Source organism: Galeopterus variegatus, unplaced genomic scaffold (genome assembly GCF_000696425.1).
Source record: "Galeopterus variegatus unplaced genomic scaffold, G_variegatus-3.0.2 Scaffold5400, whole genome shotgun sequence".
Taxonomy (NCBI): domain Eukaryota; kingdom Metazoa; phylum Chordata; class Mammalia; order Dermoptera; family Cynocephalidae; genus Galeopterus; species Galeopterus variegatus.
Genome location: NW_007731511.1, coordinates 90,439 through 107,326, shown reverse-complemented (window position 1 = coordinate 107,326; position 16,888 = coordinate 90,439). Strand labels below are relative to the sequence as shown.

General features: G+C 35.0%; 1 protein-coding gene across 1 annotated transcript in view; it reads right to left on the bottom strand.

Moving 5' to 3' along the window:
- EFR3A (EFR3 homolog A (S. cerevisiae)) overlaps positions 1-16,888 on the bottom strand; it is a 105,260-nt gene that overhangs the window by 39,292 nt on the left and 49,080 nt on the right. Inside the window, 4 exon segments of the mRNA XM_008589364.1 lie at positions 2,945-3,023; positions 7,638-7,772; positions 9,602-9,751; positions 13,196-13,317. Of these exon segments, the coding sequence (XP_008587586.1) occupies positions 2,945-3,023; positions 7,638-7,772; positions 9,602-9,751; positions 13,196-13,317 (486 nt within the window).

The following is a 16,888-nucleotide window of genomic DNA, read 5'->3' as shown; positions in this document are numbered from 1 at the left end:
GGGGGGGGGGGGGGGGGGGGGGGGGGGGGGGCAGCAACATAATACAATAGTGGTGAAGTACATAAGCCCTGGAGTCAAATTTGCCCACATTCAAACTCTGGCTCCATCATTTAATAGCTAAATAGCTCATAGCTTAAGAGAGAGTTACTTAATCTCTCTGTACCTCAGTTGCCCTCATCTACAATATTTAAACAGTAACAGTCATTTCATAGGACTGTTGTGGCAAATAAATGAGCTAATTTGTATAAAACACCAAAATTGTTTCTATCATATACAAAATGCTCAATAAATATTAGTTATTATTACTACTGCTCAGGTGGTGACTCCTGGGGTAACATATTATTGAACTTCATAATGATGACAAAAGGCATTTCATTCAGAAGTAACCAGATGCCAGACACTCTTCTAAGCACTTTATATGTAATACATGCACAAACAGTGTAGGGGATAGGTTTAGCTCAATTACTCTGTGCATTTTACAGTGGAAATAAGGCAGGTTTTAGTAAGTTGTCTAAGGTCATACAGAAACTCTAAGGAAAAGAAGTGACTTCTAGTCTGATCTCAGAGCACAGTTCTTTTTTTTTTTTTTTTTTGTTTTTTGTCTTTTTTCCGTGTCCGGCAACGGATCGCAACCCTCAGTGTTGCCCCCGTACTGGACCGGGGACCGGCAACGGGATCGCAAGCCTCGGTGTTGCTCCCGCGCCTCGCTCAGCCAGTGAGCGGGAGCCGGTCTGTATGTGGGATCCGAACCCTCGGCGGGAGCGCCGCCGCGCTCCCAAGCGGCACACTGTAGCAGTGCGCCACCGGGCCGGCCCAGAGCACAGTTCTTTTTTTTTTTTTTTTTGTCTTTTGTCTTTTTTCCGTGTCCGGCAACGGATCGCAACCCTCAGTGTTGCCCCCGTACTGGACCGGGGACCGGCAACGGGATCGCAAGCCTCGGTGTTGCTCCCGCGCCTCGCTCAGCCAGTGAGCGGGAGCCGGTCTGTATGTGGGATCCGAACCCTCGGCGGGAGCGCCGCCGCGCTCCCAAGCGGCACACTGTAGCAGTGCGCCACCGGGCCGGCCCTAAATAAATAAAATTTTAAAATAATTTTTTTTTTTTTTTGTCTTTTGTCTTTTTTCCGTGTCCGGCAACGGATCGCAACCCTCAGTGTTGCCCCCGTACTGGACCGGGGACCGGCAACGGGATCGCAAGCCTCGGTGTTGCTCCCGCGCCTCGCTCAGCCAGTGAGCGGGAGCCGGTCTGTATGTGGGATCCGAACCCTCGGACGGGAGCGCCGCCGCGCTTCCCAAGCGGCGCACTATCCAGTGCGCCATCGGGCCGGCCCAGAGCACAGTTCTTAATCACACCTTATTACCTTCAACAAATCAATTTAGCACAAAAGATAAACTTTAGACGAAATACTTTCCCTTTATTACAAATGTCCTATGATATTTGAAACTGTATCTATGTCATCCCTTAAGAATATAAATCCTGGTCAGGGCTAGCTAGTTCGTTTTATGGAGAGAGGATGAAATATTATCTAAGAATGATATCTAATCACTTTTACGGTAAATGGCAATTAAAATAATCAAATGTATCAGAAGTTTTAATTCTATGAGGCTAGTCTTATTAAACAGAAATTCCTGTTCTGGGGGATACTATCATTTAATTCTTGATTAATGGACTTCATAAAATATATGTTTCAATCAAAGCTATTTTCAAAGCAATGTTGTGGACCAGTAGTTTCATGGATACTTAATAAATACTTAATTGATTCCTAAGTTTTTTCAACTTTCCTTCTTGCAAAGAACAATTTCATCTATCAACTAAATCTGAATGAAGGAAAAATACAAGGCTGGAAAAGAGCAGAACAGCCTTAGGCTATGTCCACAGATTGTCAGATCACCTAATAAATTGAATTTAAAAAAAATCATGCTTCCATATCCAAATCAGCTTTATAACATCATCTACTGAAAAACTTTATGTTTTTTTAAAAAAAACTTTTTTTAAATTTATGCTAGGCATAAATATCAACCTTAACTTAATGGTTAATTTAGATGACAAATTCTGGAATAAAATGATCAGAGCTTGAATTCTGACTCCACTTTCTACCTCTGTGTCCTTGAGTAAGTTACTTGATCTCTCCAAAGGTCAGTATCCACTCCATAGGATGAGGACAATTAAATGAGATAAAGCATATAAGGTTATTAGCACAGTCATGGGGTACAGTCAGCACTTGATAAATGGTAGCTTCTGTATAATATATAAATAAAACATTTAATGCATGCATTAAAATATTTTCAGAGATGAACAAATGGGAGCTCAGAGAGGTTGAATAATTTTCCCAAGTTCATACAACTAGTAAACAGCACATACAGGATGCAAATCCTGATCTGACCTATATTAAAATCTGTGCTGCTTCTGGCAACTTTATGGCCTTTAAAGCAAAGAAGCCTTTTTAGGGCATTAAAAATGTAAACAGTATAAAAAGACCTGAAATCCCTCTTGAATTAAGACCTTACAGGTCCATTCAGGTTCTGAGAAAAATCAAGATGGGTCCTCTACAGTAGATAAGTGTCTCACTGTAAGGTTCTATAAAAACTAAAGGAGTTAATTCATTTACTACCCCATAGTAAATACTCAATAAACATCAGCTATTATTATCAGCTATATACTACTATAATAAACATGAATTCCAGTAAAAGTTCAGTGAAATATAAATACACAATACATGTATTAAATAAATGCATAATAAAGAGGACCATCATAAAATTATTTAGTTCTTTTTATTAGATATCTTTTCAACTTGGCAAATAAAAAAATAATAAAAATGAGACAAATAGCTATATTAACAACATGTTTTATATACTACAGTTTTCTGTATCTCTGTTTGATGATGGGCTTATCTATACAGAACCAAAATTACCTATATAAATATAATAGTTAATCATCAAACCTTACCTGAATAGAATACATTATAATTTTAAAGCAGTGAACTGCAAATTCATTGGGATCCCACAGTTTGTGATGATCTAAATGCCTGTGAATAACAATTAAAAATTACTTTGAGAATTCCCTATTTTTATTACATTTCTTCCTCTAAAACCCTCAACATTACAAAATGTTTAAGTCAGAACATTATCTTAAAAAAAAAAACAGGTTTCCATTTCCAGAAATACATGATATGTATTTCCAATGGCCAAACCCTGTCATAAAACAACAAACAATAAATGCTAGACTCTGTATAAAACTTCAAAATACCTAGATGAAGTGGCAAGAAAGAAAAGTCCCTCTGCCCAAACTGCACAAGAAAGCAAGCACCTGGAAAAGTGAGTGTGCACAAAGGCCGGCAGCTGTCCCAGGAATATCTTCAGCTCCCCAGGGCCCAGAGCCAGTGGTTTAAAGGGTTGTATACTGCAGACAAGGCTTAGGGCCCACCCAAAAAAGGTAGGCTAGCAGGTTAGAAATCCCTGTACCAATTCAAGACCCCTAAAAGATAACACCCTCAATGAATGAATCAGGGGGAACCTTCTATAGTAGAAGTCTGTCAAGAAGCTTGCCAGTCCTGTCCTTGGCTCTGATGGAAACTATGAATAACAAAAGTCTTTCTGAAGATTTCAACCACACACCCAGTAAGTACCCAGGCCAGGAATATGGGAGGTAAGAAGCCAAAGGCAATAACTCAATACTATTTTTCTAAAAATTTAGTAAGTAATATGGGGAAAGGGAGAGGAAAAGAATTTCCAAACAAATATTATTTCTCAGCAAAATAGAAGCCTCATCTTCTCAGACCATTTATTCTCAAATCATGCTCTTCATACAATGTGCATCAAAATCACCTTGGAATTTGGTTAAAATAAACAAGAAGAAGAAGACAGATTTCTGGGTTCTCTATTGTACCTCAGCCTCCAAGATCTATGGGTTTGGGGGCCTAAGATCTTACACATAAATATCCAGGGACTAATAGCATACTAACTTCTGAGAACCACTGTGCTAGGTTCATATACACAATTTAATATTCATAATATTTTTCCAAAGAAAGTAGAAAGTTTCACATTGAGGGGGTCACTAATGTAGAACAAGAAAGAAAAAGTAGAGATACAAACTCAACCAGCTGAGATGTTCAAAAGTTAAAAAAAATTCAATTTAAGCACTTCTAAAACAAGAACTGATCACAATATATAGTTTGAACAAAAAATGTTTTAATTCCACAATGTGGATACTAGTGGGAAGATCTATCAACTCAGTAAGACCAAGGAGTTAAATGAGGTATAAAATTTTCACCTTATTATTCCTTTGTCTGGAACAACAATTTCACTCAGACTTTTTTTTTTTTTTTTTGTCCTTTTTGAGACCAGCCACACCGCACTCAGCCAGTGAATGCACCGGCCATCCCTATATAGGATCCGAACCAGCGGCGGGAGTGCTGCACTCTCCCAAGTGCACCACGGGCTCGGCCCTCACTCAGACTTTTGAAAGAAAAAAAAAAACTTATTTTTATATCTACAAAAGTCATGGAGATACTCCATGTTAAAAAAAATAAACATGATTTGCAAAACGCAAAACAGGAAGATTACTAATAGATGGTTTTTAAAAAGAGAATAGAAAGAAAAAGTAAAAATATTTTACATAGGCAATATATTATGATAATAACATTTACCTTCAAATCAATATTTTTCTCTTTCAATGTTTAACTTTATAATATACGAAAAAATATGCAATAAGACAGTATTGATGTACTATTACAATTATATACAAAGTAATTTTTTCCTTTTAGTTAAACTAAAAATGGTAACTGTAGCATGCCCTTAAGAAATCAGTACCTCATGAAAGTCTTCTGGTGTTAGTAAGGACTAGTTTCAAAACAAAAGTACTTCTAGTTAATGAATGAATATAGAAAATTACTCTTACAACAGGAAAAAAAATTGCTATGGATATTTTATTTGCAAAGAATGCTTTAGTTTAACATTTAGGTAGGTTTTCTATTTCAACTGTTACTTGATTTAGTAAATAAAATAAATGATTTTATAGAAATCTTGAATATCACATTTTTATAAATAGTGAGCATAGGATACATTTTTCAGTATCTAAGAATACTATGCAAAGAAGTAATAATCTAGCTTATAACTATACTATTCCCAAAAGAAGGAGGTTAGAGAAATCTGTAGGCTGAAACTAAAGGGAGAATTCTGTGTAAAAGAATAAAAAACCTCCCGAAGTAAGTTGGTTAGCGTTAAAAGAGGTTGTAAACTTCCCTGAAATTAAAATGAACCACTACTCTTCTAGAAAGTTCAAAACCCATTCTGCTAAGAGGCAGAGAACTACACTTTATATGCCTCTTCAGGCTCGCTACCAATGGCTCATAGTTCTCACCTGTTCTTGTTAAGAATTTTATTAGAGTAACCTCCTAACATTCTGATCCTGTTTCAAATCCATCCCATACAGCTCTCTCTGATTAACTTTCTCAAAGGGCAATTCTGGCCATTTCAAACCTTTGAGCTAAGATTGCCAATAACTAGCAACAGACTTAAATACAAAATTTTAAGATCTCTACAGCGTAGCCTAAACTTTCTCTTATATCACACTGTAACCCCTTAACTGTATCTAACACTCCTGGCAATGGTATCAGTATCTTCTGCATTCTTTACAAACAAAATAAAATTTCAAGGGCAGTTTATGATACTTACCTACATCTACCTCAAAAGATACCGCCCTCTAAATTCTCAAAATAGACATGAGTTCTTTGTTTTGAACTGCTGGAGCTCTTTTGGTCCTTTCTCAGAATCCATTACTATTATCGTGCATGTCAATGTGATTCATATATATAGTCCCCCAAATACCTGGTACCTTACTGCAGAGGACATTATATTTAATGAACTAATTAAATATCCAATATATAATTACATATTTAATTAACATTTAATTTAATTAACACATGATTAAGACTTAAGTTCATTAAATTCTATGCCCACTTCAAGTTACTCAACTCAAGTGTAGTTAATTTGGTAACTTCTTTCTTCCAGGCTAGCTCTCTAGATTTTTAAGGCCTTACAGATTACCACTTGGTTAATAAGAGTATTAAGATAAAAACTGAAATTCTGATATTAAATTAGCATGTCTAGACATTTAAACATAAACCTGCCTTTAGTATATTTGACATAATTCTGATTACTTTTTAGTAGCATTTCCATAAGCCCACACAGTCTTTAAACAATACATCTCAATTTCAGGGTTGCCAGGATAATCACAGATCCCCTTGAAAATCTAATGATTCTCTAATTTTTGATACAGTTTTGTGGTTTGTAGATTCTTATAACTAAAGCTCAACTTTGAACCTTAAGCTAAGAACATCTACCCTAAATAAAGAATACTGGAAGTTACATTTAGAATATAGTAGTCTCTCCTTACCCATGGTTTCACTTTCCACGGTTTCAGTTACCTGCAGTCAACTGTGGTCTGAAAATAGGTTAGTATACCACAAGAAGACATTTTGACAGAAAGAGAAACCACATTCATATAAATTTTATTACAGTATATTGTTATAACTGTTCCATTTTACTGTTAGGGTTTTTTTTTTGCAGCTGGCCAGTATAGGGATCCAAACTCCTGATCTTGGTGTTATAAGGCTGCACTCCACCAACTGGGCAACTGGCCAGCCTAGTTATTGTTGTTAATCTCTTACTATACCTAATTTATAAATTAAACTTTATCATAGGTATGTATATATAGGGAAAACTATAGGGTTAAGTATTATCCACGGTTTCAGGCATCCTCTGGGGGCCTTTAAACACATCCCCCATGGATAAGGGGGGAATGTGTTTCACTGTAGTTATATATGCCATAAAGCCACTATTACTGTCAGAAGGGAAAAAGGACAAGGTGAATTTTAACAACAGAAAGACTGCCGAAAATGTCCAGAAACTACAGAATAGTATACAGTAGATATATCACCTCATGACTGAGTTAGAAACATACAGGCTTGACAAGGCTTGAGAGAGAATGTCTATGTGGAGAAACTCAAAGCTCATAAATGTGAGGAGAATATTTAAAGTAACGATGAGATATTTAATTATCTTGCTTTGATTAGTCACTAGGTAAAAGATGAAATTTACAGAGAAGTGACTATGATCTAAGATGGCCCAGCCATGGCCAAAAGAAAGCCAAGAAACAGAAGCCAGGGAAGAGGAGAAACTGACCACAGAAGTTAGTAACAACATACAGTGTACTTGGACACTGACTATTTCACTGCACCCATGCATTTCAAGGTCTGTAAATTAAATGATGCACGTGATATTAAGCGCATTATTATACTTCACAATTAAAGGGAAAACACTAGTTAAGTAGTTAAACCAGAGTTCAAAGTATGTCTGACCACAATGCTACACCAGTACTATTTCACTGCACCCATGCATTTCAAGGTCTGTAAATTAAATGATGCACGTGATATTAAGTGCATTATTATACTTCACAATTAAAGGGAAAACACTAGTTAAGTAGTTAAACCAGAGTTCAAAGTATGTCTGACCACAATGCTACACCAGTTCTATTAATAACTCTCCCACCCAAGTAAAAGAGTGTTTGTCCTCTGTAAGTAAATGAACGCAGAATTCATATAGCAAAGTCACAAATAACCAGGAAAACACCAACTCCTTACGCAAAAACTGGTCTGACAGCATTATTCATATTCCCGAAAGTTGCCCGACCGAGCAGTTCCCTGAAACAGTTCTCAGCCAGCACAGCAGGGTTCTCTTCTTTGTCAGCTGCAGGAGAAGGAGGTGGGCCGATTCGACTAAAAAACAAAGAGAAATGATGAAACACTAATGTAAGAATTCTGACATTAGTTCTAACAGTTAAACTGAACAGACTTTACTTCTCAGAAATGTTAAAATGACATTTTCTTTTTAAGCCAAATAACTTTAAAGCTTAATCCTAACTGCAAGGATTCAACAGCATCAAAGCTAATCATACAGTCTTTCAGACAGAACTAAATTCAGCTGTGTGACTTGTTTCTAGCAGAACGTCCTCTACATAAATAATACTCAGCAGCGTGCTGTTTGTTCACTTTCATAGGACTTCTCTGCATTTACAGCAGAATCTCAGTAAGAGCACAGTGCCCAGAGACCATCTTTAGGTATCCCCAGTTTGACTGTAAGTGGGTAAAATTAAAATGAAGTGGAAAACTATGACATGGCCTGAGTACAAAAAATCAATTTTAAACGCTAATTAGAATACCTGTATATGAAAATGTCTTCAGTAGACCGTATTTGTTTTGCTCACGTCTTAAAACATTATTTTAAGCTAATGTATTCATGTGCAATAATAATAAAAAGTATCTGTGGCACTGGGATTATGTCATGAGAAAATAAAATTTCTTAAGATTTAGGTTGTCTGGTTAGCTCAGTCGGTTACAGTGTGGTGCTGATAACACCAAAGTCCAAGGTTTGATTCCTGTAACAGCTAGCCAGCAGGAAAAAAAAAGAAAAGGCAACAAACGGTCTCTGTTTCCTGTACCGTACCTATGCTAACCTTAGACCTCAAGAGCCATAATAATAGGAAATAGATTCCCAACTAGCCAGTGACCTTTTAAATTGCAAATATTTTAGATAGAAAAACATTAGACTCAGATACAGTGCCAAGAATAGGAAAAATACGTAAGGTGCTAAAATATACTAAATTACACACCTTAGGAAAAGTCTACAAAGCTGGAGACAGTCACATCTAAGGAATTAAGCATAAATTCTTTCTGTAATTAACATAAATTTAAGTGATCATATTAGTGCTACTAGAGTTATCAATTACATCTAATTTCTAGACTACTTATTTTGATATTGCAAATATAACCATGAAAAGTATAAATGAAACAGATTTTAGAACTACAGAACTGAATCTCTTAAATTTGATTCAGATTTTCCTCTTCAAACTGCAAGAATGAGGAAGGTCAGAATAATAAGACAAATTGGAGAAGCCTGCTTCAGCAGCTTAATCACACATTATCTCTATGTACGGCAACAGCAGCATGGAGGAAAAACATGCTTCTGGCATTTGAAAAAGTGGACTAAAGTACAGAATTCTAAGTGCAACTGGATGTTGTGGGAGGAAAAAAGAAAAGCAGCATGTATCCAGAAACAATATTCCACTCCATGCTATCTTAGAAGAATGAATCAGAAATGAACAGTGTCTAACCTTTTCACTGAAAAAATAGAGTGAATAGCAATTACTATTATTATTTGTTTGGACAGTTCTTAACTCTCTAGAAAAAAGCATGCTGGATCTCTAAAGACTAACAGAATTTCAGCTATAATTTCTATTTCTCTCACTTGCAACCGTAATAGCATTTATTAAAATAGCAATTTGGATGTTCAATAATAAGCGGCAAGTAAAGTGTAAATCTATTCTAAAAGAAAATAAAGGCTTAGGTGTATGAATAAGAATCTGCGGTCTATTAAGCCTAATGTGATCACTACAGACTAATAATTTTTCCAGGAGGGTATATATTTTTAAATTTACTTAATTTTATGAGACTACTATCTGCATAATATGAAGGGCAAAACTTTCTTATTCTACCAAGCACACATGGAAAAGTAAGAGAGCATCAACCCTAACATCTTTATTCAATACCTGTCAACTTCTTCTATCTTCTGCATGTTAAACAGGAGGGATGGAACAATCTTATCCATATGCTGAGGTTCCCAAATGGTAGCCCGAAGTTCATCATTAACTGTTTTGCGAACCACACCTTGAATACCCCTGATTCCAGCAATTCGGATTCTACAAAAGAAAAAATGAGCCATGAAAAAAGTTATTTAAACGAGTCTATTTACCTAGCTAAGAGAATGAATGTCAAGTAAATACTGTTACCTTAACAATAAAATATCATAAAATAACACACAAGTCTAAGAAATTAAAATCTCAAAAATCTAAGATGGACACTGAGATATATCCAAAAGACACTACCGTTGAATATCATCTTTTAGAAATCAGCATTTGAAGTTTAAAAGAACTGTACAATACAGAAATATCTTGTCCATGTATTATTTTTCAGTTAAAAAAATAATAAGCATAGGTTTTCATAAAATGATAACTCAAACTAATATAAGCTAGATTCTCCCATTTCTTGCCTAGAGAATGAGAAGAAAAGTGACTTTAAAAAGCCTGTAAAAGCTGTGGAAGAACAAAGTCTCGTGCAGAGCTAACTTGGAGATCCATTTGTCTCAAGACATCTTTCTTCTGGACAAATATAATTGTTATTTATTCCCTGTTTTCTACTATCTGAAATACTTACCAGTTAGAGATTTATTCAGTTTACCTAGCATTTTCTTGCAACAACTGCAAATAGGTTTAAAGAATGAAAGATATGGGGAAGAAGGTGATATTGTTTTACAAACCAATGGGGAAGTAATGTAGGCATTCAGAAGGAGCAGACAGAGAGTGGGAGGTGGCGGTAATATGACACTGAACAGGTGAAAAAAGTGAATTGGAAGACATAAAGACAAATTTTGCCTACTTCGAAGCTGTACTAGGAAGTCTTAGGAAACTCTTGTATGGTTATCACACAGAGGCAAGCCTACTACTACTACAATGTCTGCTTTACCCACCTGCTGCCACTCCTTGGGTGGCAAGAGGGCTGAGCACAAAGTAGCACAGAAATCATGAACAAACAAGATGACATACAGAGGGTAGCTTGTGTTGTCACCTAAACAGAGCAGCAGCAGATGGTGCTGCCCTTGGCCTTGTGATGGAGGGGATGTTGGTAGTGACCACCAATCACTTCACAGCTACACAGCTGGCATCCGATCCAGATCTAATATCTGGCCTAACCAGCATATTCTAGCCATGACTCCCAGAGGAATTGCAGTTTCCTCACCAGTAAGAAAGAACAATTGTCATACCTACAGCACAGAAATGTTGTAAAGATTTAATTGAGTCAATTCACTGACGTTAATTCATGAGTTAATTCACTTTACATGAATTAACTTAAACAATAATTGGCACACAGTAAGCACTCAGTAAGCGTTAGCTGCTCCTGCTGCTGTTGTTAGTCACTATGATGATGAGGAGAAAGAGGATGATTTCCACCACAGCTGAAGGTTCTTCAGGAAATTAGAGTCAGAGCTTAAGATTGCAATGTATGACTTTACAAGTGGAAACCATTTCTGCAAGGCAAACATTTTAAGAAAATCTTAAAAATTACCGGCCCCATCTACTACTGCCCACATGCCCTTGAGTTCTATTTGATACGATTTTGCTAAAAATAAGGGCACTGATAATAGGTATCTAAGTTAGAACCTAAAAGGGATTATAAATACACCTGAAGAAAACCAAAATGTCTTTTATTTTAAAAGGCTAAGCTGAAAAAAAAAAAACAAACCCCTTAACTATCTTAAAGCATTTTAATTTACTCATTTGTTTTATAGTGATTCAAATGAAATGTTGGCATTTTGGAACTTAGAATAATATGTAATATTGGAAAGACCTCGAATTAGGAAAAAGTACTAAGTCCTTTCATTTGTGTATAGAAAATTTCAAGAGATGTGATAATTAAAAATGTTATGTGAAAATATGTTCAAAAGACAAGAAAACATGTTCAAAATATGTTTCACTAGGGGGCGATAAATACCTAAAAATATGATACCTATGTTACAAATTTTTAAATTTCTTAAATGCATCCTTTCATAAATATTATGGATATCAGAAATACTTTTCTCCTACATTGGTTTATATGCAAAATTCATCATAAGCAAAATATGAGAAGTGTGGTTTATTAGTCCTTATAATACTAAAGAAAAGCATACTACATTCTGGATACTTTATGTATTTTAAAGAAAGTTAAAATGTTAAAATCTTGGGAAAAATTGCCATTTTATTTAGCTAATCTTTATATCTTTTTGCCCCATTAACACTTAATGTCAGCCTTTGAAAAGAGGGAACAATTTTATAAAACATTTTTTAAATGTCCTTTATGGACAAATAAAAAAAAAAAAAAAGAATTTTAATGGTGAGTGGACAAACAGGAAATTCATCATTATAAGGTAATTACAGTACCTCTACATCTAAGACTTTACACTTCGTAGTAAAGGAATAATAAACAGTAGGGATTCTAAATGGCTTATAAGATACTGAGGAAAAATACTAACATCACAGACAGAAACAAATCTCTTATCTGAAAACTATTAAATTACCTCACAGCTTTCTTTCTCCAAGTTAAAATAACTTTTACACTTGTTTTCATTTGTGTAAACCAAGACTGTAGCTTGTACACTCCAACTAAAAGCTATATTTCTGCACATTCCCTTATTCAGAAAAAAAAAAAAAGTAAAAATTACAAGACTTATTAAATTTTGAATATCAAACTGCCCACAATGACTCTGTAATGCTCAAACTACTTTCTATGTTTACCAAGGTCTTTTTGACTTTAATTCTTAACCTTAAAGTTTCCCATTTCTATACAGATATCAATCCACAGACTGTGTTTGCAAACAAGTATTTGATGCCAGATTTTTACTAGGATATATCTAGAAGAAATATGTAAAAATGTCCAAATCAGTTGTCATCACAATTTCAGACTGACAATGATTCAGTAGCATACATACACTTACACAATTTATTCATGCAAAAAGTACTTACTGAGAGCTACTATGTGCTGGGCACCGTTCAAAGTGCTAGTGATATAGTAGTCCTCCCAACAGAGGAGAAATAAATATGATAAAAAGATAAAGAATAACTTGAGGTAGGATGGGAGGGTCGATATTTAACAAATAAAGAGTGGCAAGAGTAGGAGTCTCATGATAGGTGACATTTGAGCAGAAATGAGGAAACAAGCCATGTGAGCATATGCAGAATCATTCCAGGCAGAGAAACAAATGTGTCCAAAGGTCCTGAAGAGAAGTGAGCCTGAAGTGTTCAACAAACAGCAAGAAGACCCACATGGCTGGATTAGAGCGAAAACAGGAGAAAATAACAAAATGACAGACTCTGAGGCAGGCAGGGGAAGCATGAGGAGACACTGTGGACACTGTGTAAAGGCTTTGGATTTTAGTGAGTTGGGCCACTCTCGATTTACCACTTCAGTCAGTCGTTACAACTTCTAACAGCAATGGAAAACCATATTCTCCTTTCCTTTGGTAATCATTATGTGATACATGAATGTGGTATTCATCAACAAATAACTCTGCAAATTACTTACTACAAATCATAAAGTAAAACAATACATACTCCGTTCGTATTTCTGGATCACTATGACAGGAATGACACATGGCACTGAATCGAGATACAAAAAAGTCATAACGTCTGTGATAGGATGGTGTATCTTCTTCGATATTTGCAAATTTAACAAACTGTAAAACAAAAATAACAATACGAACAATATATACCACATTTCTGAAAGTACGGAAAAAAACATATTTACTCATACATTATTTGTTACATTAACAAGCAACATCAAAATAATAAATGAAAAAGATGAAATATCAAATACCACATATATGTATATAAAAGAAATTTTTTAATAATGAACTTTCAAAAAACCAAGAATGTAGCATACTAAATATAAGTATATGATGCAGTTCCTTTTGACTGAGCGAGCCCACTCTCTAGGAGAGGTCTTGCTCTAAGCTCTTCTACAGTTCCTGGATGCTGATGTTTCAGGGATGACCTTAGTTAGGGCTGCAACCTCCAGGGAATATTACTTTTTAATCATGGGTAGAAAATCTCCCTTGACAGCTGTTAACACACAAATGAATACAATTTATACAAAAATAATGGAACAAAAAAGGGAACACAAACTAAAAGAAACATGACAAACTCAGTAGAAAAAAAAATAATGAGATGGTAAAAATTTATTCTACCTCCTTTCTAAAAAAATATGTATATATATATGTATATCCCCTTATGTCTAGAAAATTTTAAATATCCTCCATGCATCACCAACTAGACTAGACTCCTAAGTTTCTTTTATATACACTCTTTTTTCATTAGCTTTCTCATTCACTCGGTCACGCATTACTTCTGTATGCTAAATAGCATAAAGCAACAAACTGTTAATTACTTGGAAATTTAAATACACATACACACCTCTGCCAGGACATAGACTAATGGCTTTAAAAGGCTATATCCAAAAAATTAGTCAACCAGAATGTCAGAATAATCTGAATTACTAATCTCTGTTGGAAACAAAACTGAAATAAGGATAGAATGGATTTGAAAAAATAAAATTATGATGCTAAAGATTTTTAATTAATTCAGCTAGAGCTAAACCATCTGTTTCAAATTATAATTTTATATGATTTATATAACTTTCAAAGGATGACACATAGTAATTTAGTTCAGACTGAACTGATATCCACGACCTATTCTGTTCCATACACTGTGCTAGGTGTTTTCACACGAGTTCTTAATTTACTCACTCCAACCCTGTATAGAATGTATCATTATCCCCATTTTACAGATGGAAACAGCAAAGTTCAGAGGTTAAGTCATTTGTCCAAAATGACTCAGTTTGACTCCAATTCTCAAGATTCCCATACTACACACTAGCCATATAAATAGTTACAGAAAGCATTAAACCAAATATTTATACTTTTCATAAAAATAAGCCTTTTATTAAAAGACATGAGGAAATGCTTAAAACTTTAAATTAAAAAAAAATACACAAAGGTCTATATACAATACGTTCCCCATTTTCTAATATTTATATATTAGAAATGTATATATTTATACATATATTTATATATTTATATAATGTACAAAGAAATGAAAGTAGTAAAGGATTACTTCTGAATTTTGGAATTACAGGTGACTTTTTATTCTTTTATTTTTTAGCATTTTCCAAATTTGCTGCAATAAACATATTACTTTTAATATTAGAACAAAATAATCAATTAGTACAGTCTATGGAAAACAGTATGGAGGTTTGTCAAACAACTACAGACAGAACTACCATATGATCCATATATAACCAAAGGAATGGAAATCATCATGTAGAAGGGAAACCTGCACTCTCATGTTTATCACAGCTCTATTTACAACAACCAAGAGTTGGAACCAACCTAAATGTCCATCAACAGATGACTGGATAAAGAAAATGTGACATATATACACAATGGAATACTACCCTGCCCATAAAATAGAATGAAATTCTGCCATTCGCCACAACATGGATGAACTTAGAGAAAATTACGTTAAGTAAGCCAGGAACAGAAAGAGAAATACTGTATGCCCTCACTCATATGTGGGAGCTAAAAAAACAAAGAAACAAACAAACAACAAATACAGTAATACTCCAAACATTCAAAAGAATAGAATAGAACTGTGGTTATTACAGGGAGGAAAGGGGGAGGGGAAAGGGGGTTAATGGACACAGAATGAGTATGTTTTGTAAGACAAATATGCCAACTATCCTGACTTGATCATCACATACTGTACACAAATATGGAGTCAACTATGTACCCCATTTATATGTATAATCAATTATCTTTCAATAAAATACACATATAAAAAAAGAAAATATATCAGAAAATTTTTTAAATGGCCATTATAATGGTCAATATTCTCAAGAAGTTTTAGAGGAAGCAAGTTTCTCTTTTCACTTTTGAAAGTCACAAGTAAGTGAGTGATCATCTACAGAAGCAGATCCTATTGTCCTAGACCATAAAGAACAGGATAAAAAATGTGCTGCTATGCTCCAGCAGAACACACAAAACATATCTTCCCTCCCAGTTTTATGGAAAAGCTCTTCTAATTCCTGTAACTCTAGAAGCTTGCTAGCAAATTCTAAACCCATATGGTCTGTACTAAAAATATATAATAAAAGTATCATTACACACTTCTTATATGCAGGAGTGGAGAAAATGAGACTCAGTACTGTGCAGTGATTATGTACGGACTGTCAGATGGATCTGGGTTTCGATCCTGGATTTACTAACTAGATGTAGGACCTATGAAATGTAATACCTAACCTACAGGGTTGTTGAGAGGTTCAAAGAGAACCAAACAAAAGTTAACACATAGTATATATGCAATAAAAACTAAGTCCTATTTTTTTTCAATTAAAAATGAAAATGGAGAATTACATGTTTCCAAAGGAACACTAAGGGCGGCAGCAATGCATGAGAAACTTTAGGATGCAAAGTTTCTCACCCTTGAATTATTAAAATTTGGGTCCTGACAACTTCTTTGTTGTGGGGACTATCTTTTGTGTTATAAGACGCAGCACCTAGGTATCCTTGCCTCCTACATATCACTGGAACTCACACCCCTCATCGTGAGAATCAAAACATCTTCAGACATCACCAAACGTCCAGGAAGGGGAGGGATAACTGCCCTGAGTTGAGAATCACTGATTTATTGTAGGGAATGGTTTCAATGGCTTGTCTCTGTAGTCAACAGTCAACAATTTCTTTAAGATTAAGATTAGCAATGAGGCTTGAAAAAGTGAGATGGACCAACTGAATACAAGAGGAGAGAAAAAAACAAAAATAATCTGTTTTCTCTAAGTCTTCTTCCACAATAATGATAGTGTATTTATACTGCAAAGAACACAAGCTTTGGAGTAAGAAAGACCTAAGATGATTTCACCATGTCTTTAAACAAGTTATTTAGCCACAAGTTTATAAAATGGGAATATTTCTAAACTTCAAAGATTTTTATGAGAATTATATGACACAGTATATGTAAAGTACCTAGTGCATACTGTATCACTTATTTTTTAAAAAACCTGAACAAATATTTTATAGTGTTAACATTTATTACCATTTTGTGTATACCCCAAGGAATGGAAATCATCATGTCAAAGGGATACCTGCACTCCCATGTTTATTGCAGCTCTACCTAGAACAGCTAAAAGTTGGAACCAACCTAAATGTCCATCGACAGACAACTGGATAAGGAAAATGTGCTTATATATATATA